The sequence below is a fragment of the Vulpes lagopus genome, chromosome X (assembly GCF_018345385.1).
Source record: "Vulpes lagopus strain Blue_001 chromosome X, ASM1834538v1, whole genome shotgun sequence".
NCBI classification, from domain to species: domain Eukaryota; kingdom Metazoa; phylum Chordata; class Mammalia; order Carnivora; family Canidae; genus Vulpes; species Vulpes lagopus.
The window spans coordinates 25115964-25142203 of record NC_054848.1 but is presented as its reverse complement, the minus strand read 5'-3'; the positions used below and the strand labels follow the sequence as shown (position 1 = coordinate 25142203).

Here is a 26240-nt window from a genome sequence, read left to right as displayed (position 1 = left end):
TCTTTAGAAAATAACATTTCGTATAATACAAGGTGACAAACATATTTGATGACACATCCTGTCCTTCCCTTTGGTTTGGAAGCCTTCAATGTAAATTTCATTTCGACTTGTGTTGATTCACCCTTTTGAGTTAACTTGCCTGGCATTTGCACATAATCTCATTTGCAGAAAAATTATAGAGGGAAAAAGAGGAAGTAGAATATTAAACAAAAACAGCCACAAACACATTCATGCCTTTCCAGGAAGTGATCAAATATAGGGCTTGATTTTTTTTGTGTTTTTTTTTGTTTTTGTTTTTTTTTTTTGTTTTTGTTTTTTTGTTTTTTGTTTCTTTTGTTGTGTGTGTGTGTTTTATATATATATATATATTTATATAAGGGTACATCAACTCATTTAAAAAAACAGAAACAACACTCTCTCCCCATTTTCATGCCCTTGATCTTCTCTTCTTAGCACTCTGTAGTGGTCACTGTCAAGTGACTAGCACACTTCTGGGTCTGGAGTGTATTCTGACGAGCAGTGAATTAAATGTTAAGACAGTTAGACCCACCCCCACCCCTCCTCAGAGTTTACACATCATGCCGCCATTAGAAGGGTAGAAGTGGGGAATGAGGTGGGACAAGGAAGAGATTCAGGGCTCTGATTGGCGGGGCCCTCCTATGAACAAGTGTTCTTCTCATCTTTTTTTTTTTTTCCCAAATGGCAATGCTGGCATTCGTTGCACTGCTCTCTGAAGGCCCACATGGCCCTGCTGATCCTAGGCAGAACCCAAGAGAGGATCCGGTGCTCCTTGTCCCATCGGATAGATTTGTCCAAGCACCCCAAGGAAATGTTAAAAGCAAAACAAAATCAAGAAAATAAAATAAAACCCATTCTAAAACTAAACTAATGAAGCAAAAAAGGGTTTTCTATCTACACATAAGTCTCTTCTTTAAAAAAATGTAAATTTACAAATTCCAATGACATATAAAACAAAGTCAAAAAATGTAATGGTAAGAGACATGGTAAAACAGGAAGACACTGATGCTACAAAGAAATTGCCAAAAACATATGTACAAGACCCTGTTTTTCCTCGTGTTCTAGAGATTGTAATGCATGTTTTTAACAGCAGCAGTCGAGGATTTAGTTCCAGGCACTGGACTGCAGACTCCACTCAAGCTCCCAGGGACAGGTTGTCCCTTGCTTTTCTGTCACCAAATCACACTGGATATACTGGTCTCCCTTGGCAACAGCGGCAGGATGGCACTGTTTGTGTGGGCCTCATCTGGATTCTGCTCCCTGCTCGATTTTGTCTGTGGCCGCTGCCCGTTGATGAGTGTCATAGGGATGTTACAATAGGTATGCTGATTTCCTATGGAGGTAAGAGGCAGGGTGCCGGTAGGAGGTACGTCGTACTCGTAGCTTCGGTAGTAGTGTTTCTGACGCATTTGTGAATGGTACGTGTTGTGAAAGGTGGAACGGAGATCTGGATGGGCAGTGGCTAGAGCTGTGGAGGTGGCCGCGGCCATGGAAATAGCCGAGACAGTCTGCAGCTCCCCAAAAGGCCCCTGCTCACTAACATCTAAAGCCTGCTCGTGTGTAATGGGTTCTATCCTCTTAAAAGGCATTTCATATTGTAAACGTTTCCAGAACTTAGAGTTCAACTTGTTGCATTTTGGTCCATGCCACTTAATAACCGTCAGGAGCTTGATGGTGTGCTTGAGGGCTTCCACCTCCTGGTAGTTCATAATTCCTCGTAGTTCACTGCATTCGATCAGTATCACTTTAATTTCTCCAGTTACAAGCATGTTTCGAAGTCTGGTCTCCAGCTCAAAGATGCTCCAGCCCCTTCTGACTACATAATTTGGGGTCATGACAATAATCAGCCTCTTGCTTTGATCTACACACCTTGCCACATCTTCAATGTATGCTACAAAAGAGAAAAGAGTTGATCAGAATGACTGGATCAAACATCTGGTCCAGAAAGCCCCAGTAGCTTCTCTTTCACACGTTACGTGAGAATTGTTGCTTGCTGGGTAATACCTCAGAAGATGAAAATAACCAATGACCACAGTGAATAGAGTATGGGCTCTTGCTTTTCTCAATACTAGAAATATTTTTCCTAGGTACAAATCAAATCTCGCGCTTGTTTTTTCAAATGTCAAGACTCATAGAAGGAGATGCTTTATAGAATAATGGAACTAGCTTCTCAGGGGTGTCAAAAATTAAGTTTCATATAAACACATAATGACATTTCTTTCTTGAGCCACTGATAAATACAATGTTTGATGGATGTAGAGAACCACAAGTTAAAATTCTGCCTTAAAAAGTGATGACACACAGACAAAGAATATGCACACTCTTAAATGAAAACATTAACTTACTTCCAGTTGGAATTAAATCTCTATCTGGTATAAACAACTTATATCCATAGTGCTTTTCAAGCATGTCAGGTAGGATTTCAAGAGCAAAGCGTTCTTCTTCCCCAGTCTCTTGATTCCACTGGTCAGGATCCACTTTGGTGTATGATAAGTATGCATCATAATCTTTATTGTCTGTCAAAAACATTACAAAGTGAAGTTGAAGTCACTACTCTCCAAAGAAAATATTAGGACATGAAAACATTCAACTCTTTTCAAAAACATCTCTAAATGCCCTACTTTGGGGAGACCAAAGAAAGAAGCCTTTATTAATTTTCAATAGGAATTCAAATGATGCCAAATATTGTGGAACTAATGTGGAGGTATAAAGGGTCACATTTTTATTTGTTGTTGTTGTGAATACAGTAGTAAGAAAATTAACAAAAAGGGTGATGAAATGATCTTCCAACATTTTTGATGCACAGGTCATGGAGATTCTTGATTGCTTATAAAAGGCACTTGGTTGGATAGTATGTTCTTACTCTAAATGATTGTACATTCAACTAATCCTGCGTTTAGTCATTTTACTCTGTTGATAAAAAAGAAAACTACACTTGGCTTGCCCATGGAGGAATGATATTTTGATTGTGGGCACTGTACTGATTTTCTGTTAGGGAGAAAATACAATCAAGCATGGAATAATTACTTTTCCACTGAGAGCCAGTTCTTGGATTTGGGGACTAAGAATATTATTTCATTGAATTAATTATTTTAGAACACCATATTGTTTTGCTGATCTCTATTTATCTCACATGTAAAATACTGCCAAATATTTTTACCATGTTTACCAGTACGACCAGAAGAATAAAAAATTACAATATAAAGGAATGAAACTTAGTTCTAAAATCTGTTTCTTTCATTATTCTTTCCCCTTTTTACATGGAAACTCTTAAAATATTTGACTAGTATCATGCATTATCATTATCTTAATTTTTTAACATTAAACATCCCAAATTTCATATTTGTTGTTTCTAATTAAAGTAAGTCATTTATATTCTGGATAGTCTCTCATTCATCCAAGGCATTTTCAGAATGTGATATCAGTATTCGTAACTCACCTCAAATCTAAATACTACCAATATACTGAGTTTACCAAATACCAATATCCTTAGGGCTCTTTTGTACTTCCCTAATGATTATCGGTGTATTACTCAATTATCGCATCAAGTTGAACTGAAACAGCCCTAAATTTCAGAATGAAATGAGCTTTGTATTTGGAACAGAACACTTAAAACTTTGGGGTTATAAAACATCAAAGACAGAGGGACATCCTTAACTATTGCTCTGGGTGGCTTTGGGGCACTCTTTTTGACTTCAGGGACTATAGCTCATTTTCAAAGATCCATATGGGTGTGTTCATTTCAATGGTCCGATAGTCCTGAGCCATCTTGAAGTTATCCTATAATTACAACTTATTAGGGCAAACTCGGAACTATTCACTGTATCTGATTTTAACACAGGTATATAAGAAACTAACACCTCCACTATAGGATGTCTGAAAGAAAACTTTTAGGTATAGAAGATAAAACAACAACAACAACAACAACCAGGCTTTAGGTTAAAAAAAAGTTTAGGAGCGCCTGGGTGGCTCAGCAGTTGAGCATCTGCCTTCAGCTCAGGGCGTTATCCTGGGGTCTTGGGATCGAGTTCTGCATCGAGCCTGCTTCTCCCTCTGCCTGTCTCTGCCTCTCTCTCTGTGTGTCTCATGGATAAATAAATAAAATCTTTAAAAAAAAAAAGGTTTAGAAAAATAGCAATCATCCCAAACATGCCATACTCTGATATTTGGTATTTTCTTTATTCTTCAATCAGGAAATAGTACATATTATAAATAAAATTCAATTTTCACCAAAAAATGATGATTACATTTGCTACATCAGGTCATTCACATATGCCAGTAGTCTATAGTGGTACCATTTTGTTGATGTAAACACTTTAGTTGAGTAAGAAATAATAGAAAATAGTACATAATAAAGCTAGTGTGTAATACCCATTAAAATTGATTTACTTATTTTTAAAAAGGTTTTATTTATTTTTTGAGAAAGAGAGAGTGAGCACAAGCAGAGGGAGGAGCAGAGGGAGAAGCAGACTCTCCTGCTGAGCGGAGAGCCTAATGTAGGGCTCAATCCTAGGATCCCGGGATCATGGCCTGAGCTGAAGGCACATGCTTCATTGACTGAGCCACCCAAGCACCCTACCAGTTAACATTTAATTAAAATGTCCATTCAATAGATATTCAGATGTCATATCTATGAGATAGAAGATTTCCTTTACAATCCCAATCAGTAGCTTCCAATCTAGTAGGTGTAGGTCAGTCAACAGTTTATTTCTAGAGGACAAACATGTTGCTAAGAGTAGTACAGGGGTCATGGGCCAAAGGGAGGACTCCTTGAGCCAGACTGTGAATTATAGACTGATTTCTCCCATATACTATTTTCTTTCTTGAAGGTTTCCTTCCAGTTTGCTACAAAATACCATATAACATACTGAAGTTTGCCCAAATCTGGGAAATGTAATGACTAGATCCTCATTCTTAGCCCTTTGTCTTTTCTAAGGTGAAAAATATTTGAAAAGCAGATCAATATGAACACCAATAGGAACAGAGAATTTATGGCTCAGAAAAGATGTGAACAACCGGTCCACTGATACTGGTAAATTCCAGCTTGATATCACTATTGCTTACATGATGCTGGGTCCCTGTCTCTTCCATGGACATCTCTCTTATATCTCAGAAATGCTGTTACCTCTCAATATGTTTTCTGTGACCTGCTTCATTTCTCTCAGTCCACTTTCCCTTAAACATCTCCTCTCCTCCTATGACATCAATAATCACTTCTATGTAGCTAACTCCCTAATTTAGATGTGCAGTCCTGTTTTTTTTCTCATAAACTACCAACCATACCCTAATCCTACCTGGACCCTTTAATTCGGATGCTCAGTGTGTACCTCACATTTAACATGCTCACAACAAAACAAGCTTCCCATCTCAAGCTCTGTTCTTCACCTTTTATTCCACTTTAATAACAGGACAATCTCACTTGTTTAGTCTCCAAATGTCAGACGTATGTTCCACCTATCCTTTTTAATTACTAATAACCTTATAGCATTCATTGGTAAAAGTCCTTTGGATTCTACTTCCATCCTGGGTCAGGCCCTACTCATTTCTTAGCTGTTATAATTCTATTTTTTTTTAATTTTTTTATTTATTTATGATAGTCATACAGAGAGAGAGAGGCAGAGACACAGACAGAGGGAGAAGCAGGCTCCACGCACCGGGAGCCTGATGTGGGATTCGATACCGGGTCTCCAGGATCGCGCCCTGGGCCAAAGGCAGGCGCCAAACCGCTGCGCCACCCAGGGATCCCTATAATTCTATTTTAGTAGGTCTTCCTCTCTGTTTCTTTCTCCTTGTGGGCCATTCCACATAGCGTTGTAAAATTTATCTTCCCAAACATCACCACTGCTTACGGTATCTCGGAAAGTCTTTATGGTTACTCATTGTCAAAAAACCAGCAACTAGATCTATCATTGATTTCTTTTGAATGTGAGTCTGATATATTTGACTTGAGGTGATCTCTTTTCCCATGTACAATATTATTGTGCTCATATCTTTTTTTCTTTGACTACAATATCTTTGACTCAGATATCTCATCAGGGCTTAGTAGATGCTCAAACAGATCTGTTGATTAAATAAATGAATAATCTTTCATTTGCATATCACATGACTTATATCTTACAGTCAGTGTGGGGATTTTCTCAAGACCTGGGCTATCTTCTAGGAGAAATGGCTTTGGAGATAACACTCCATGCTGCCTAGACTCCTTAAGGAATTACTAGGAGCTATGGGGTCAGCATTTAACAAGTTTCCTTTGGAATAGCCTTGAACTGTACTTTCTCAGTGTAACCCAAGGGAAGATCTTAGAGTCCTTGTGAACTCCTCTGAAAAAGTCGTTTTCAGACTTGAGCATGAATGACAACAATTTGGACAGCTTGCTAAAATATAGATTGATATGGGGTGCCTGCGTGGCTCAGTCAGTTAAGTGTCTGCCTTCAGCTTAGCTCATGATCCTAGGGTCCTGGGATTGAGCCCCACATTGGGCTCCTTGTTTAGTGGGGAGTCAGCTTCTCCCTCTCCCTCTGCCTGCTGATGCCCCTGCTTGTGCTCTCTCACACACATACTCTCTCTGTCATATACATAAGTAAAATATTTTTTAAAATACAGATTATTGAGCCCTACTTCCAGAGTGTTCCACTCAATAGTTCTAGAGTAAGTCCTGAGCATTTTCATTTTTTAGAGATTTATTTATTTATTTGACAAGGAGAGAGAGAGAGAGAGAGAGAGAGAAAGAGAGAGAGAGAATGAGCAGGAGGGGCAGGGAGGGAGAGAGATTCTTAAGCAGGCTCCACTCTGAGTGTGGAGCACTACCTGGGGTTCAAACTCATAACCCCAAGATCATGACCTAAGCTGAAACCAAGGGTCAGATGCCTAACTGACCATGCCATCCAGAAGCCCCAAGAATTTGCATTTACAGCAACATATTGGGTAACGCTGCTGCTGGTCCAGGGACTACGCTTTGAGGAACTCTGCTCTAGGACAGGGTACAGGCATCCAGAAGGCTCAAAGGCATCAAAGAACAGCAGTCAGCTGCTAGGAAATTGAGCAGACAACAACAAAACTAATCACTGCAGCATCAGATCTATGATAAGTGGTGCTGATACTTACAGAGGATGTACTCTAAACAAAGAAGCTGAAAATCCACACTTTCATCAAAAAGAAAGTAGGTTCTTGCCCAGAGTAATATATACATTAGCTGTATTAGGCTTAAATGAACCTCAGAAATTGGTGCTAAGGCCTCAGTCAGTTTTCTATCTCTTTATGTCATCTGGACAAATTTGTAGTGGTTAAGCTGATATCTCTTGGATAAAAAGGAGTCACTCACATGCAGATCATCTTGGTAGTAAATGTGGCTCAAAAGCCCCTTGTGAGCATCTGCAGCAGCATCCTCAATCAATGGAACACTTGATTGATATCTAATTCCCCCTTTTCCCCCCGAGTCTATATCAGAGCAGAAATGGACTGGGCATTTTTTTACTACCAGAAGGAAACTCCTGATTTAAAAGTTATCAGACTGCAAACATCACGCCAGATACCATACTAAATCCAGCAATGTTCTCTGACCTGAAATCATATGGATTCTAAGGTTTCTTCCATTTTCCCAACTACCAGATGAATGTGAATCTTGGGTAACATCCCTTCAATTTGGTTTAATATCTGTGAGAACATATACTGACTAATCTTCATGTTTGAGCTTTATGTGACTGGAGAAATTTGGAAAAATCAACATTTTTATAATCATTGAAAAAACAAAATGATGCTAAGGTTTTTAAAGAATGGGTCTGCAATCTTTTCAATTCAACTTAAGTTTATAAACAGCTTAAAAGTGGTAAATAATAATAGGCTAGTACAAGACTATATTTCTTATTCTAAACTTTATTCTTTGTGCTCGCTTCAGCAGCACAGATACTAAACGTTATTCTTTAAATTTTATTTTCTGTAATTTAAATCCTTAACTATAATTCTGTTCACTGCAGAGATGGAAAACAGCTGGTGTACATACTCTGCAATAGTTTGCACAAATTCGAATATAGTCATTGATTTACTCTTCCCATGACTTTCAAGCGATTCTGATTGCAACGTTTAACAAAAAAATGAAAAACGGGTATGATGTCAGCAAAATGGCCAAATAACACATCCATGCATAAATCCTCTCAGCCATGGTCCAGAGCAAGTCCTGTCTACCCAGGGCCCTAGAGAGTAATCAGGCTGCTCTCCCAGGGATCCGCTGGAAGCCATATCTGTCCACATACCTGGTAAAAGCCCGCTGACTAAAGATTCCAACTCTAGACCTTGAAATGGACAATTATACAAACTCTGTTTTACTGAGCAAAGTACTAGAGTCAGGTCCATATATCCAGGCACCAGAGAAGGTCCTTGACTACCTGAACCCCTGGTAACAAGCCTGCCAAACACGTTGCTCACTGCAGACCCAGAAACAGTCGCAAAATTGGCTCAAACCCAGGATGACTATAACTCTGGAGGCAATCTCACTGGCTTGGGAAAGAGACAGGAGAAGGACTTTACCTGCTGAAATCATTCTATAGAGACTATAAGAGGTGTTTGTTCCTTCAAATGCACAGACATCAATGCAAAGGTACATAGATCATGAAGAATCAGGCAAACACAACACCAAAGAAAACTAATCAAGTTACAGTAACCACCACAAAGAAATGGAGATATACAATTTGTTTGACAGAGAATTCAAGATAATCATCTGAGGGGCGCCTGGTGGCTCAGTGGTTGAGCATCTGCCTTTGGCTCAGTTCTTGATCCCTGGGTCCTGGGATCGAGTCCCACATCGGGCTCCCCGCAGGGAGTCTGCTTCTCCCTCTGCCTATGTCTCTGCCTCTCTCTCTCTGTGTCTCTCATTAATAAATAAATAAAATCTTTAAAAAAACAAAATAATCATCTTAAATAAACTATAGAAACTGAACTGTAGAAACCTTGCAGGCCAGGAGGGAATGGGATAAAATATTCAAAGTGATGAAAGAAAAAAATGTCAACCAAGAATACAAGAACACTATACTCAGAAAAGCAGTCCTTCATTTTGAAGGAGATAAAGGGAGAGATAAAGTCATTCCCAGACAAACAAAACCTAAGGGAGTTCATCACCACTAGATCTGCCTTACAAGAACTGCTAAAGGAAGTTTTTCAAGTTGAAATGAAAGGACATTAAGTAAGAACATGAAAACATAAAAATATAAAACTCAATGGTAAAGGTAAATATACAGTCAAATTCAGAATACCCTAATACTGTAATGGTGGTATAAATCACTTTTATCTCTAGTATAGAAATCAACAAAAATAATATTAAAAATAACTACAATTATTTATACTAGTTCTATGAAAATAACTATTGGTTATTTTGATAGGGATTGCATTAATTCTGTACATTGTTTTAGGTAGTGTGGACATTTTAACAATATTTGTTCATGAACATGAAATTTCTTTCCTTTTGTTCGTGTTGTCTTTAACCTCTTTCATCAGTCTTTCATAGTTTTCAGAGTACAGGTCTTTTACCTCCTTGGTTAAGTTTATTCTTAGGCATTTTAATATTTTTGGTGTAATTGTAAATGGGCTTTCTTAATTTCTCTTTCTGTTGCTTCATTACTGTTGTATAGAAGAGCAATAGAACAAATAATCCAAAACTTTGAATGGAACCACAAAACCCGCCAAATAGCCAAAAGAATCTTGAAAAAGAAAAACAAAGCTGGAGGTTTCACAATTTATCACAATTCCAGATTTCAAGTTATACTACAAAGCTGTAGTAATCAAAACACGATGGTACTGACACAAAAATAGACACATAGATCAATGGAACAGGATAGAAAGCCTAGAAATAAAACCATTATATGGTCAATTAATTTTTTTTAGGGTTGAATCATTTAACTATTTACTTCTTAACCACCAGATACATACATTTATACACAATGCACACACTTCTCACTGTGAAAAATAGTAATACAGGAATTGGGAAAAAATTCATAAAGATCTGAGGATGAGTCCATATTTCAATGTATTGTATACATATTGTATGATATTCTCAGTATATCATACAATAGAAAATAAAAAAGCAAATTTTTTTAAAGATTTTATTATTCATTTGAGGCAGACAGACAGAGAAAGCATGAGCAGGGGAGAGGGTCAGAGGAAGAGGAAGAAGCAGATTCCTCCATTGATGTGCTCAATCCCAGGATCCTGAGATCATGACCTGAGCTGAAGACAGACACTTAACAGATTGAGGCACCTGGGCGCCTCAAGAGCAAATTATTTTTAATGAATTAAAAGGCTTTCTTTCATGTACAAATTAGCCCTAAGTTGTATTTGTGTTTGTATGTGTGTATGCACATTTACATTTTCTTTGTTTATTTTAGAAACATTGAATGAACTTAATAAATTACTTCAGTGATACACGACAATACAATTTCCTAATCTTCCAAATCCTGTATTCCTTAAATATTGTTATAACATGATCTCAAGAGGTGACAGCAATTGTGATAATAAAAGACAAAACATACTAATGTAACTACTTATCTAATTTTTTCAAGTGAGAAAATTAGTGGCAGTCAAGACTAATTGATAAAAGAGTATCATTTCATAGAATAAAACAATAGAAAATAAAAACCCTCACTCCTTCAAATGCTTTTTAATTGTTGCATAATTATAAGAATGTTGTTTTAAAGTTATGTGATCCATAAAATAATTTCAAATTGTAGATGGTGATGCTGATATATTTAAAATTATATTTTGTCATATTACCAACTATTATCATCAAATTAAATAGGAAAACATCAGTGCTAATTGTGGCTTTTTTTTTTTAATTCTTAAGTGGAACCCAATGCAGGGCTTGAACTCAAGACCTGAGCTGAGATCAAGAGTTGGACACTTAACCGACTGAGCCACCTAGGCATCCCTTTATTCTGTTTGTAAAAAAGAACTTCTGGTGCCTTTGTGTATCAAGTAAATGGATCTTAAAAATGTATCTGTAGTGACTGAGTTTCTTTTACTAGGATTTTCTGGATGACGGGAACTTCAGATTTTCTTCTTTGTAACATTCTCCTTAATCTACAGTGCTATTGTGTGGGGAAATATTTTCATGACGGTCACAGTGACATTTAGTTCCAACCTTCATTCTCCCTTGTACTTTCTCCTTGGAAACCTCTCTTTTGGGTACGTGTCTCTCCACTGTCACCACACCCAAAATGATCACAGACTTGCTTAAACACAAGATCATCTCCATATGGGGCTTCATGACTCAGATGTTCTTTATGCACTTGTTTGGGGATGCTGAGATGACTCTGGACCATTCTCTTACACCATACATAAAGATAAACTCAAAATGGATGAAAGATCTAAATGTGAGACAAGACACCTTCAAAATCCTAGAGGAGAACACAGCAGCATCCTTTTTGAACTTGGCCACAGTAACTTCTTGCAAGATACATCCATGAAGGCAAGAGAAACAAAAGCAAAAATGAACTATTGGGACTTCATCAAGATAAGAAGCTTTTGCATAGCAAAAGAAACAGTCAAAATTAAAAGACAACCTACAGAATGGGAGAAGATATATGCAAATGACATATCAGATAAAGAACTAGTATCCAAGATCTATAAAGAACTTATTAAACTCAACACCAAAGAAACAATCCAATCATGAAATGGGCAAAAGACATGAAAAGAAATCTCACAGAGGAAGACACAGACATGGCCAACAAGCACATGAGAAAATGCTCCGCATCACTTGCCATCAGGGAAATAAATATCAAAACCACAATGAGATCCCACCTCACACCAGTGAGAATGGGGAAAATTAACAAGACAGGAAACAACAAATATTGGAGTGGATGTGGAGAAAGGGGAACCCTCTTGCACTGTTGGTGGGAATGTGAACTGGTGCAGCCACTCTGGAAAACTGTGTGGAGGTTCCTCAAAGAGTTAAAAATAGATCTGCCCTACGACCCAGCAATTAGCACTGCTGGGGATTTACCCCCAAAGATACAGATGCAGTGAAATGCTGGGACACCTGCACCCCAATGTTTATAGCAACAATGTCCACAATAGCCAGACTGTGGAAGGAGCCTCGGTGTCCATCGGAAGATGAATGGATAAAGAAGATGTGGTCTATGTATACAATGGAATATTCCTCAGCCATTAGAAATGACAAATACCCACCATTTGCTTTGACGTGGATGGAACTGGAGGGTATTATGGTGAGTGAAGTAAGTCAATCGGAGAAGGACAAATAGTGTATGTTCTCATTCATTTGGGGAATATAAATAATAGTGAAAGGGAATTAAGGGGGAAGGAGATAAAATGAGTGGGAAATATCAGAGAGGGAGACAGAACATGAGAGACTCCTAACTCTGGGAAAAGAACAAGGGGTGGTGGAAAGAGAGGTGGGCGGGGGGTGGGGGTGACTGGATGACGGGCACTGAGGGGGGCACTTGATGGGATGAGCACTGGCTGTTATGCTATATGTTGGCAAATTGAACTCCAATAAAAAAAAATGTCCATGACAGTATCATAAACCAACTCAGCAGCCTGTGGCTCATGATTGTCCTATAGTGCAGGGGTTTACATATGGCTACATGGATCTGTCGAAATCCATGGCTATCAAAATGGTCAATTAATCTTTGACAAAAGAAGCAAGAATATGCAATGGGAAAAAGACAATCTCTTCAACAAATGGTGTTGGAAAAACTGGACTGCTTCATGCAAAGGAAGGAAACTGGACCACTTTCTGACACTATACAAAAAATTAAATCAAAATAGATTAAAGACCTAAATGTGAGACCTGAAACCATAAAAATCTTGTAAGAGAGCACAGGCAGGAATTTGACTAATATCAGCTGTAGCAACATTTTTCTACATGGGGCTCCTGAGGCACGGGAAATAAAAGCCAAAATACACTACTGGAGCTACACCAAACTAAAAAACTTCAGCATAACAACAACAACAAAAAGCAATCAACAAAACTAAAAGACAACTTACAGAATGGGAGAAGCTATTTGCAAATGACATATCCAATAGAAGGTTAATATCCAAAATTTGTAAAGAATTTATACAGCTCAACACAAAAAACAAATAATCAAATTAAAAATGGGCAGAAGACATGAACAGAAATTTCTCTGAAGAAGATGTACAGATGGCCAACAGCATGTGAAAAGATGCACAATATCACTCATCATCAGGGAAATGCAAATCAAAACCACAGTGAACTATCACTTAATGCCTGTCAGAATGGTTAACATCAAAAACACAAGAAACAAGTGTTGAGGAGGATGTGGAGAAATAGGAATCCTCATGCACTGTTGGTGGGAATGTGAAATGATGCAGCCACTGTGGAAAACAGTATGGAGGTTCTTCAAAAATTTAAAAATAGAACTACCTTATGATTTGATAATTGCACTACTGAGTATTTACCCAAAGAATACAGAAACACTAATTTGAAAGGATATACGCACCTGTATGTTTACTGCAGCATTATTTACAATAATGAAATCATGAAAGTCGCCCAAGTGTCTATTGATAGATAAATGGATAAAGATGTGGCATGTATATATAATGGAATATTATTCAACCATAAAAAAGAATAAATCTTGTCATTTGCTACAACATGGATGGAGCCAGAAAATGCTAAGTGAAATAAGTCAGAGAGAAAGACACATACCATGTGATTTCACTCATATGTGAAACTTAAGAAACAAAACAAATGAACAAAGGGAAAAGAAAAGAGAAAGGAGACAAAGCAAGAAACAGGATCTTAACTCTAGAGAACAAAATGATGGTTAGCAGAGGGAATGTGAATGGGGGGAATGGGTGAAATAGGTGATGGGAATTAAAGAATACACTTATGATGAGCACTGAATGATGTATAGAATTGTTGAACTAGGATACTGTATATCTGAAACTAAAATAATGTTTGTTAACTATACTGCAGATTTTTTATTTATTTGAGACACACACACACACAGAGAGAGAGAGAGAGAGAGAGAGAAACAGGCAGAAGGAGAAGCAGGCTCCATGCAGGGAGCCTGACGTGGGACTCAATCCCGGGTCTCCAGGATCATGCCCTGGGCGGAAGGCGCTAAACCACTAAGCCACCGGGGCTGCCCTCACTTTATCTTTAGAGACATACATAGGCTGAAAGTGAAAGAATGGAAAAAGATTTTCCTGCAAATGGCAACTAAAAGAAAACAAGAGTGGCTATATTTATATCAGATAAAATAGATTTGCGATGAAAATTGGTCACCAGGAGAAAGAAGGTCACTGTATACTTTATTGTGATATTCATCAAGAAGATATAACTGTAAATATATATATACACCCAATATTGGGAGTATGTAAATATGCAAATATTAGCAGAGCTGAGGGGAAAATAGACAGGAATATAATAATATTAGGAGGTTTCAATACCCCACTTTTAATATTGGATATATCATTGAGATAAAAAGTTAATAATTAAACAGTAGATTTAAAGAACACTGTAGACCAAATGGACCTAACAGATAAAAAGAACATCCCAGCAAAAGTAGCAAAAGGCACATTCTTCTCAATGAATAAACATTCTTCATTTTCTCAATGAATAAACATTCTTCATTTTTAAAAGGATTTCATGGGAACCCTGGGTGGCGCAGCGGTTTAGCGCCTTCCTTTGGCCCAGGGCGCGATCCTGGAGACCCGGGATCGAATCCCACATCGGGCTCCCGGTGCATGGAGCCTGCTTCTCCCTCTGCCTATGTCTCTGCCTCTCTCTCTCTCTCTCTGTGTGACTATCATAAATGAATAAAAATTAAAAAAAGAAAAAAATTTTAAAAAAAATAAAAGGATTTCATGTATTTATTCATGAGAGACATAGACAGAGAGAGGCACAGATATAGGAAGAGGGAGAAGAAGGCTCCCTGCAAGGAACTCAATGTGGGATTCAATCCCGGATCTTGGGATCACGCCCTGAGCTGAAGGCAGATGCTCAACTGCTAAGCCACCCAGGTGTCCCATGAACATTCTTTAGGATAGATCATATGTTGGGCTACAATATCATATCAAGTATCTTTTTTCTGACCACAAAGGTTTGCAAGAATATGGAAAAATTCACAAATATGTGGATATTACATAATACACTCCTGAACAAGTGATAGGTCAAAGAAGAAAGCAAAGGGTAAATCAGAAAATATCTTGAGACAAACAAAAAAGGAAATACAACACAACAAAAATTGAGATGAAGCAAAGCAGTTCTAAGGGGAAAATTTATAGTGATAAATACCTGAATCTGAGAGAAAAGAAAGATCTCAAATAAATGATCTAACTTTATACCTCAAGGAATTACAAAAAGAAGAACAATCTGACCTCAAGTTAGTAGAAGACAAAAATAATAAAGACTAGAGCAGAAACAAATGAAATACATGGCAGCCTGGGTGGCTCAGCAGTTTAGCACTGCCTTCAGCCCAGGGAGCCTGCTTCTCCTTCTGCCTGTGTCTCTGCCTCTCTCTCTCTCTCTCTCTCTCTCTGTCTCTGTCTCTGTCTCTGTATCTCTTATGAGTAAATAAATAAAATCTTAAAGAAAGGAAATAAATGTAATACAGAATACAGAGACAATAGAAAAAATCAATGAAATGAAAAGTTGGGTTTTTTAAAAGGTAAACAATATTGATAATATTTACCTAGACTAACCAAGAAGAAAAGAGAAAAGTTAAACACAGCTATAAATGAGAAAGAAATACATTGCAGAAATACAAAGGACCCCAAGAGGATACGATGAACAATAACATGACAACAAATTGGATAACCTAGAAAAAATGGATAAATTCCCAGAGACACACAACCTCCCATGACTGAGTTGTGAAGATATAGAAAATCTGAACAGACCAATAGCTAAGAAATTGGAGCAGTAGTAAAAAAACTGCCAACAAAGACAAGCCTAGGACCAGATGGTTTCACTGAGGAATTCTACCAAATATTTAAAGAAGAAGTAATGCCAATCCTTCTCAAACTTTTCCAAAATATTGAAGAGGATGGAATATCCCCAAACTCATTTTATGAGGCCAGATTTATCTTGATACCAAAGCCAGATAAGATTATGACAAACATCCCTTGTAGTTGTTCCTTGTAGTATTCATCAGAAATATCCAATATTCTGACATACTCTGCCAGAAATATCCAATATATCTAATGAATATAGATACAAAAATTCTTGACAAAATACTAGCAAACCAAATTAAACAGCACATTAAAAGGATAATACAACATGGTCGAGTGAGATTTAACCCTGGGATGCAAGGATAGATCAATATATGCAAATCAATAAACATGATATTCCACATTAATAGGATGAAGGACAGGGATGCCTGGGTAGTTTAGTGGTTGAGCGTCCGCCTTCAGCTCAGGGTGTGATCCCGGGGTCCAGGATCGAGTCCCACATCGGGGTCCCTGTGAGGATCCTGCTTCTCCCTCTGTCTCTGACTATCTCTGTGTGTCTCTCATGAACAAATAAATAAAATATTTAAAAAATAGGATGATGGACACAAATCATATGATCTTGTAAATAGATTCAGAAAAAGCAGTGTGACAAAAAATTTATACTTTCATTGTAAAAGCTCTCAGTAAATTAGTTTTAGAAGCAGCATACCTCAACATAATAAAGGCCATATCTCACAAACCCACAGCTACAATCATACTCAATGAAAGCTGAAGGATTTCCTTCTAAATTCAAGAACAAGGTAAGGGTGTCCACTCTCACCACTCCTATTCAACATAGTACTCGCAATTCTAGCTGGAGCAATTAAGCAAAGAAATAAAAGGCACTTAAATAGGAAAAAAAGAAGTAAAATTTTCTCTTTGCAGATAACATGATTTTACATATAATAAAACCTAAAGACTCCACAAAAAACCTGTTACAACTATTCAACAAACTCAGGAAAGTTTCAGGATACAAAGCCAACATGTAAAAACCTGTTATGTTTTTATACAATAACAACAAATCATCTGAAAAAAAAACAAAGAAAATAATCCCATTTACAGTAGCATCAAAAATAGTAAAATACTGAGGAATAAATTTAACCAAAGAGGTGAAAGATCTATACATTGAAAATTATAAGACATTAATAAAAGAAACTGAAGACACAAATGAAAAGACATCCCATGTTCACAGATCAGAATAATTAATATTATTAAAATGTCCATACTACTCAAAGCCATCTACAAATTCAATACAACCCCTATCAAAATTCCAAGGGCATTTTTCAGAGATATAGAAGAAACCATCCTAAAATTCATATGGAACTTAAAAAGACCCTGAATACTAAAATTAACAAGTCAGGACACAACAGATGCTGGTGAGGATGTGGAGAAAGGGGAATGCTATTACACTATTGGCGTGAATGTAAACTGGTACAGCTACTCTGGAAAACAGTATGGAGGTTCCTCAAAAAGTTAAAAACAGGGGTGCCTGGGTAGCTCAGTCACTTGAGCATCTGCCTTCTGCTCAGGTCATGATCCCTGGATCCTGAGATCAAGCCCCACATCGGGCTCCCTGCTCAGCAGGGAGCCTGCTTCTCCCTCTACTGCTCCCTTTGCTTGTGCTCTCTCTTTCTCTGTCAAATAAATAAATAAAATCTTTTTTAAAAAAGTTAAAAATAGGGCAGCCCGGGTGGCACAGCGGTTTGGTGCCGCCTGCAGCCTGGGGTGTGATACTGGAGACCCGGGATCGAGTCCCACGTCGGGCTCCCTGCATGGAGCCTGCTTCTCCCTCTGTCTGTGTCTCTGCCTCTCTCTGTGTGTCTATGAATAAATAAATAAAATCTTTAAAAAAAGTTAAAAATAGAACTACCCCACAATCCAGCAATTGTACTACTAGGTATTTATTCAAAGGATACAAACATAGTGATTTGAAGGGGCACATGCACCCCAATGTTTATAGCAGCATTATCCACAATAGCCAAACTATAGAAAGAGCCCAGGTGTCCATCAACAGACCAATGGATAAAGATGTGATATAGTGGAATATCACTCAGCCATCAAAAAGAATGAAATCTTACCATTTGCAACAATGTAGATGGAACTAGAGGGTATTATGCTAACCAATGTAGAAGGACAAATATCATATGATTTCACTCATATGTGGAATTTAAGGAACAAAACACATAAATATAGGGGAAAGGAGGGGGAAAAAAGACAAAATCAGAGAGGGAGACAAACCATAAGAGACTCTGAACTGTTGGAAACAAACAGGATTGCTGGAGGGGAGGTGAGTGAAGGGGTGGGGTAATTGGGTGATGGGCATTTAGGAGGGCACTTGGTGGAATGAGCACTGGGTGTCATATGCAACTGATGAATCACTAAACTCTACCTCTGAAACCAAAAAAAACAAAAAAAAAAAACAAAAAACAAAACAAAAAAAACACCCTGAATAGCCAAAGTAATCTTATGAGAGAAGAGCCCAGCTGGAGATATCATACTTCCTGATTGCAAACTATACAGCAAACTTATAGTAAGAAAAACCAGTATGGTACTAGCATTAAAAAAAAAAGAAGACACATAGACTACTAGAACAAAACTGAGAGTCCAGAAATAGATCCATATATATATATATATATATATATATATATATATATATATATAGATAATGCTAGTTATATAATGCTAGTTTTCTGTATATATATATATATATATACAGAAAACTAGCATTTGACAAGGAGGCCAAGAGTGATCATTGGGGAACAGATAATCTTTTTGATAAATGGTGTTGGGAAACTGGATATCCACGTGACAAAGAATGAAGTTGGACCTGTCTTATACCGGCCACAAACTTTAACTTGAAATGGATTTAAGACTTAAATATAAGACCTGAAATCATAAAACTCCTACAATAAAACAGGGAAAAGCTCTTTGACACTGGCCCTGGCAATGATTCTTTGGATATATTACAAGAAGCACAAACAACAATAGCAAAAATAAAGAAGTGGGACTACCTCAAACAGAAAAGCTTCTGAACGGCTAGTGAAACAATCAGGAAATGAAGAGGCAACCTATGGAATGGGAGAAAATATCTGCAAACTATGTATCAGATAAGGGGAGGGTTAATTTTCAAAGTACATAAGGAATTCATAAAAGATTAATAATCTGATACAAAATAGGCAGAAGACCCAAACAGAAATTTTTTCCAAAGGCATACAAATGGCCAATGAGTACATGAAAAGATGCTCAATATCAGTTATCATCAGGGAAATGAAAATAAAAACCACAATGAGATCTCATCTCACATCTGTTAGGATTATCAAAAAGACAAGAGATAACGTGTTGGCAAGGATGTAGAAAAAAAAAAACCCTTGTTTGCTTCTGGTGAGGATATAAACTGGTGCAGCTACTATGGAAAAGAGTATGAAGTTTCCTCAAAAAATTATAAATAGAACTACCATATGATCCAACAATTATACTTCTGGGTACATGTATGAAGGAAATAGAATCACTATCTCAAAGGGATATCTATACCCCAATGTTCACTTCAGAATTATTCACAATAGCTAAGGCATGGAAACAACCCAAGTGTCCATCAATGGACAAATGGGTAAAGAAAATGTGGTTGATATATACAACAGAATATTATTCAGCCATAAAAATGAAGGGAATCTTGCCATTTGCAACAACTTAGCTAGACTTTGAAGCTATCACGCTAACCAAAAGTCAGAAAAAGATAGACTGTAAAATACTGTATGGTCTCACTTACATGTGGAATAAAAACAGCTGATCTCAGAAACAGAGTAGAATGGTGGTTGCCAGGAGCTGGGGAATAGGGGCAAGGGAGTGATGTTGGTCAAGGGGTATGAACTTCCAGCTATAAGACAAATAATTCTGGGGATATAATATATAATTAACAATACTATATTTTATATACTTGACAGTTGCTGAGAGATTAGGTCTTAAATGTCATGACAAAAAATAGCAGTTATGTGAGGTGATAGATTTGTTAATGACCATTATTGTAGCAATCATTTCACAATCTCTCTCTCTCTCTCTCTCTCTCTCTCTCTCTATATATATATATATATATATATATATATATATATATATCACATTGTGTACCTTAAACTTACACAATTTCAATTATAACTCAATAAATCTGAGGGAGGGGGGAATAAAAAAAAAACAGCAAGCCCTATCTATCAGCTAGTTACTTTTATTACTTGAAGTCCACCAACTGGTTCAGTAGAATTTTCTCCTTCCATTGACTGAATCAGCCACTATATTTATATTTTAAACATATATTTGAGGAGGGAAAAAGAAGTTTGGACTCTGGAGAGTTAAGAATAAAACTATGAATTTAAAATAGTATTTAAAAACACTTTGATGAGAGAAGGGAAATATGGAACTATCAGGAATGAAAGAGTAGTTTGGAACAATGATAAATATTTTTTCTCTTTGACACATGAGAGAATATTAGTCAATGCTCCTTAGGAGGACTGAGAAGTTAGAGGATTCATGGATTTTTTAGAACAATGAAACTTTTAAGAAAATGTAGATTAGAGAGGTGCCTGTGTGGCTCAGTCGGTTAAGTGTCTGACTCTGTTTTGGCTCAGGTCATGATCTCAGGGTCAGTGCTCAGGGTGGAGCCTGCTTGGGATTCTCTCTCTCCTCTCCCTCTGAACCTCCCCATCACTCATGCACTCACTTCATATTCTCTCTCACTCTCAAATAAATAAATAAATAAATAAAATCTTAAAAAGAAAATGTAGATTGGAGATTGATTCCATTCTCAAGATGAAGGTGGTGCTTATATTGGATCTGGGCTAGGAAAGAGAGTTACTGATAATATAAATGGCTTGAGATTGACATTTAGCTCCTTGGGAATTTTTAACCATTAAATATCTACTGAACAGTTGTCAGATGTTATTGGCAGCTGGCCATTTAAAAAAATTATTCTCAAATATTTTTAACTTATGTATATAAAACTGACTAGTGACAGAGGCCATCATTCAGCAAATGGGGTTCAAAATGAGGCTTGCAGTGAACTCAATGATGAATCATGTGTTTTATGTTAAAAGGTGATTTGGGGGCACCTGAGTGGCTCAGTCAGTTAAATGTCTGACTCTTGGTTTTGGCTCAGGTCATGATCTCAGGGTCATGGGATCCAGCCTTGCAACGGGCTCTGAGCTCAGGAAGGAGTCAGCTTGGGATTCTCTCCCTTTCCCTTTCCCTCCCTCTCTGCTCCTCCCCTCACACAAGTGCTGGCTCTCTCTTTCTCTCAAAGGAAGAAATAAATAAAATCTTAAAATCATTTTAAAAGATGACTTTCTGTGTTTACATGGGGCAAATTAGCATAAAAATATGTGATCATTAAAAATTAGCATTCAGGGATGCCTGGGTGGCTTAGTCAGTTAAGTTTCTGCCTTCAACTTAGGTCATGATCCCAGGGTCTTGGGACTGAGCCCTTCATTGGGCTTCCTGTTCATTGGGGAGCCTACTTCTTCCTCTTTCCTTGCCTCTGCCTGCTGCTATCCCTTCTCATGCTCTCTCTCTCTCTGACAAATAAATAAAATCTTTTAAAAACTTAACATTGATATAATTTGAATAAATATTTTTTTAAAATTAAGCCACATTTCTTCCTTGTGTCTCAGATTCACCTTTATGTTTTCTTACATTACCAAGAAGAAACAAATTTTTAGTAAAAAAAACTATAGAAATGGATATCATTGAATAAACATTAGTCATATAATCTTAATATATTGATTTTGTGATTATCAAATATCATAGTTTTAATAAATTTCACCCTTCATTTCGATCCTGTCATGTCAATATCTGACAATTGTATTCTAAAATAAAATAAAGCTGCTTGAGTTTTACACTGTGCAATTTTTGCAATATTGTTCTAGTGCACATGCTTTGTTACTTGGTATTTTTCTGGACTATTTGAATCCACAGGGTCTCAAACATTGAAATGTGACACTAATTAAAATATTTTAAAAAAACAGCAGCTGAGGTCAAATTTTGACTGCCATTAATTTTAATTTCACTCATTTGAGTCTACGTTCCCACATACATAAAATAGCACCTTCCTAAAGTAGATATCTAGCATGAAATGGGACCCCACCATATAGCAAAATGCCTGGCCCAAAGGAGATCTTCAGTTGACATTAATTTCCTTCCCTTGCATCCTTGAGGGAGTAGTGGGCAGTGTAGATGCTAGAAATCTTAAGAGGGTAAGAGTTAGTAGAATGGTATACAGGGAACACGGGATTTGAGATGAGAGGGCTAATTTCCTAGCACTTAGCAGTCTATGACTTTAGGCAAATTGTATACTAAAAACAACAGGTTTCTCCTTCTGGAACCCAAAAACACATTCTAGATTGTTCATCTGTGTGCAAATTATCAAATACCAACCAAACAAAAACAAAAGCAAAAAACTCCGACAGAGTTTCTAAATGATTTACAGAAGTGCTGCTTCACTGATGGACCTGAGGACAATAGTTCCTGGAACTATTGATAGTAACCCTGTAATTGAAGGAGAAAGGAAAATAAATTCTATGACCTAAGATTACGTACATACCAATTTGTTTCATATGCCTGAAATGGAACAGATGTTCACATTTTTCAAGGGTCAAGGGGTGGAGATTATAAAAGATTGCTCTAACTCATTTTGTCCGATACCTGTAATAACTCTTAAAGTAGAACCAGAAGGGCTCTCTTTTTCATCTTGAAAATATTGATTACTGTGTTCTTATAAGCTTGCTCCACTATGATTATAAGTAAGCTTGTACCTCATACCCCATAGTCAGGGGATAAAAAACAAAATCGAAACCATTTGCACTCTGAGAAAAACAAACAGAAAGTAGATTCACCTTGTCTAGCACTAGATCCTCTCCACAAAATGAAACCTTAAGTTTGTTCACATAAGTTAATTACTCATGAAAACTTAGGCACTACTGATGTGATAATCATGTAGGAGAGCCAGTGTTCCCTGTGTTCTCTTATTAATGGACTACTTCTAGCTTTACAACTTTGTTCTTCTTTACATGCCTCTTATTTATTTTTTTATTTGCAGAGCCAGTTCCAAAATCTAGACATTCTTCTCCAAAATTTTGAAGGAATAATTGTTTTCTTCATGACTTTGGCTTTGAGCCTTTCTTTAACGGGAATAAATAAATGAGATAAGGAACTTTGAAATCACGGTGTCCTACAAGTAGTTAAGCATTCACTAGTGAGCACTCATTACTCAAAAGAAAAAGGACTATTTCAGATGTGTTTACAGTGCCATTTTTGTAAAGATAAAGGAGAAAATAAGTGGACCTTGAGATGATACGGGAAATCTTTAGAAGTCAGAAGTAAAACATGAACGATGCATGAGAGAGAGAAGGAGAGACAGGAAGAGAGGAAGGAAGAAAAGAAGGAAGGAAGGGGAAAGGTGGAGAGGGAGGGAGGAAGGAAGGGCTACGTTTATATAAGCTTTAAACAAAAGTAGAAGGAAAATCCCAGAGAGGCATGGAGAAGCAAAGGACTCAGATGTCATCATGATAACTCTATTTTCTTTGTACTTGTTCCGGTATAGACACTGGTATACTGTATTAGTATAAGTTCTGCTCTAGAGACAGCAGGTTGCCTTTGTCAGGATGGTCAGCTAGTATTTAATTAGAATAAGGCAACATTCCAGAGGCAGCCTCTACAAGCACTTCGACTATCTTTATTTCTGATCAAAAGTAGATATTTTGTTAATTAGCACAATTGATGTTAGAAATCAAATTTGATTGCTAAAACTAATGGCTTTTTACTAATTATAATGGGTCTTGGAAATGGACTCTCCATGGTAAAACTAGCGCTATACAAGACACTCAGATTATTTCATATTATGTAGAGACACATCACACCCCTACAAGTATCTAGTGGGGCCATTGGCCTGCCCCCTTAGAGAAACTTTTCCAGACATGATTCCAAAATGGCCCTGTGTCCAGATGAAGAATATTCTTAGATGTTGTTACATAATGAGCCTAACCCTGCCACCGTTATATTGTCACATTTGCCTCAGGGGAAACTTTCTTATCAGTTTTTTGGGAACACACACAGACACGCACGCACACACACATACACAACAGTGTTGGAACTTCTCTTGGACTCTTTCTTTTTTTTTTTTTTTTTTTTAATTTTTATTTATTTATGATAGGCACACAGTGAGAGAGAGAGGCAGAGACATAGGCAGAGGGAGAAGCAGGCTCCATGCACCGGGAGCCCAACGTGGGATTCGATCCCGGGTCTCCAGGATCGCGCCCTGGGCCAAAGGCAGGCGCCAAACCGCTGCGCCACCCAGGGATCCCTGGAACTTCTCTTGGTTTACAGAATGAGTTATGTGTTTGTTTGTTAATAAATGCATATGCAACAAAATTTGTCCAAATTTTCTTTTAGTATGTCATGAAACCAAGGTGGTGGGAGAGTAGTTAACCTTTGCCTACCCCTAACCATTATAGTTACCTCGTTTACCAAGAAGATCTTAGAATTATGCATTACTGCATTGTCTTGGGTCAGTTCTCAACAGTTTTGTTTTTCCAAAGACCAGCATCTCATTCTAACTGGAACTTTGCCGGGTCATTTCCACAGAGGTGGCAAGGATACAATTATAATTTGGGTCACCCTGCAATGGCAGTTGTTTTCTAAGCTAAAAAGCCTGGACTGGCTCTGGCAGGCACCATACAGGCATGCCTCTTTTTTTGTGTTAAGAATCACAGTAAATGTGTACTTAAAAAGAAAAATCTGGCTGAGTGTGGAGGATAAAATGGAAGGGTAGACAATGAAGACCAAGAACGTAGTGTAGGAAGCTTGGACAAGTAACTGCAATTAAGAGTGAGAAAATAGCCTATTTTCAAGAAGTGCAATTAGGTGATAATAAAACAAGATAACTGGGAGAAGGACATTTAGATTTAGAGGCTATTTGTGTGTTAATGCAATTGAAGATAGGGTTGTAAGAGTGGATATTGTAGAATGAGAAGAGCTAGGACCTGGATCCAGAGGAAACAATGAAAGTTAAAGTTATGTAGAGGGGGACAAGGATTGAGGAAAACAGAATCTTTCTGATACAGAACTGATAGAGTCAGGGAATGCCTATCATATGACCCAAAAGGAATTGCATGGATGTGTCCCTGACACCAAATACTCCATCTCCCAGTCTGATAGAATGGCTGATATCATTGGAATTTGGAGTTATTTGGATCTGGGCTTAAACTCTGTTTTTCTTTTTTCTTTTTTTTTTTTTTTTATGATAAAAAATATATTTATTTGACATGATGCTAATGGCAGTTTAACTTATTTATAAGGAAGTTTGCAATGTTTTAAAGCAAAGTTCAAAAGTTTATGAAATTACAATTAGAATGGGATATTCTTGGAAAAAAAAACACTTGTGATCTGTAATCCTTGATAGGCCAGATCAACTATGAACTACATATAAGCCCTATTTAATAATTAAAGGTCCATTTTGTCCTTGACCTTTTTTTTGCAGAGCTCATCCCTTAGAGGTGCATTAAAAAGTATGAATTGATATGAGAAATGTAATTTTATTTTATTTTATTTTTTTAATTAACTTTTATTGGTGTTTAATTTACCAACATACAGAAAAACACCCAGTGCTCATCCCGTCAAGTGTCCACCTCAGTGCCCGTCACCCATTCCCCTCCAATACCCGCCCTCCTCCCCTTCCACCACCCCTAGTTCGTTTCCCCGAGTTAGGAGTCTTTATGTTCTGTCTCCCTTCCTGATATTTCCCAACATTTCTTTTCCCTTCCTTTATATTCCCTTTCACTATTATTCATATTCCCCAAATGAATGAGAACATACACTGTTTGTCCTTCTCCGATTGACTTATTTCACTCAGCATAATACCCTCCAGTTCCATCCACGTTGAAGCAAATGGTGGGTATTTGTCGTTTCTAATTGCTGAGTAATATTCCATTGTATACATAAACCACATCTTCTTTATCCATTCATCTTTCGATGGACACCGAGGCTCCTTCCACAGTTTGGCTATTGTGGCCATTGCTGATAGAAACTCTGTTTTTCTAATTGTGTGATTCTCTGTATCAACCAAGTAACCAACACAGCACTTGCTATTTAATAAATATTCAACAAATAGTCGATGAATCTATTATTATCATATCACCAGAGTAAGACATTGCTTCAAAATATTAACTAAACTTTCCCTATTCTTCTTCATATTCTTTGCCTTTCCATATATCCAAGAGTATTTCATGTAC

At 37.3% G+C, this 26240-nt stretch overlaps 1 protein-coding gene across 1 annotated transcript in view; it reads right to left on the bottom strand.

The window, feature by feature from the left end:
* Window positions 1-394: 394 nt before the first annotated feature.
* Window positions 395-26240, bottom strand: part of IL1RAPL1 (interleukin 1 receptor accessory protein like 1) — a 1386881-nt gene continuing 1361035 nt past the window's right edge. The window contains exons 11-12 of the mRNA XM_041740328.1: window positions 2364-2534; window positions 395-1909 (exon numbers count right to left, since the gene is read on the bottom strand). Of these exons, the coding sequence (XP_041596262.1) occupies window positions 1191-1909; window positions 2364-2534 (890 nt within the window). The 3' untranslated portion in view covers window positions 395-1190. The remainder of the gene's footprint in view (window positions 1910-2363; window positions 2535-26240) is intronic.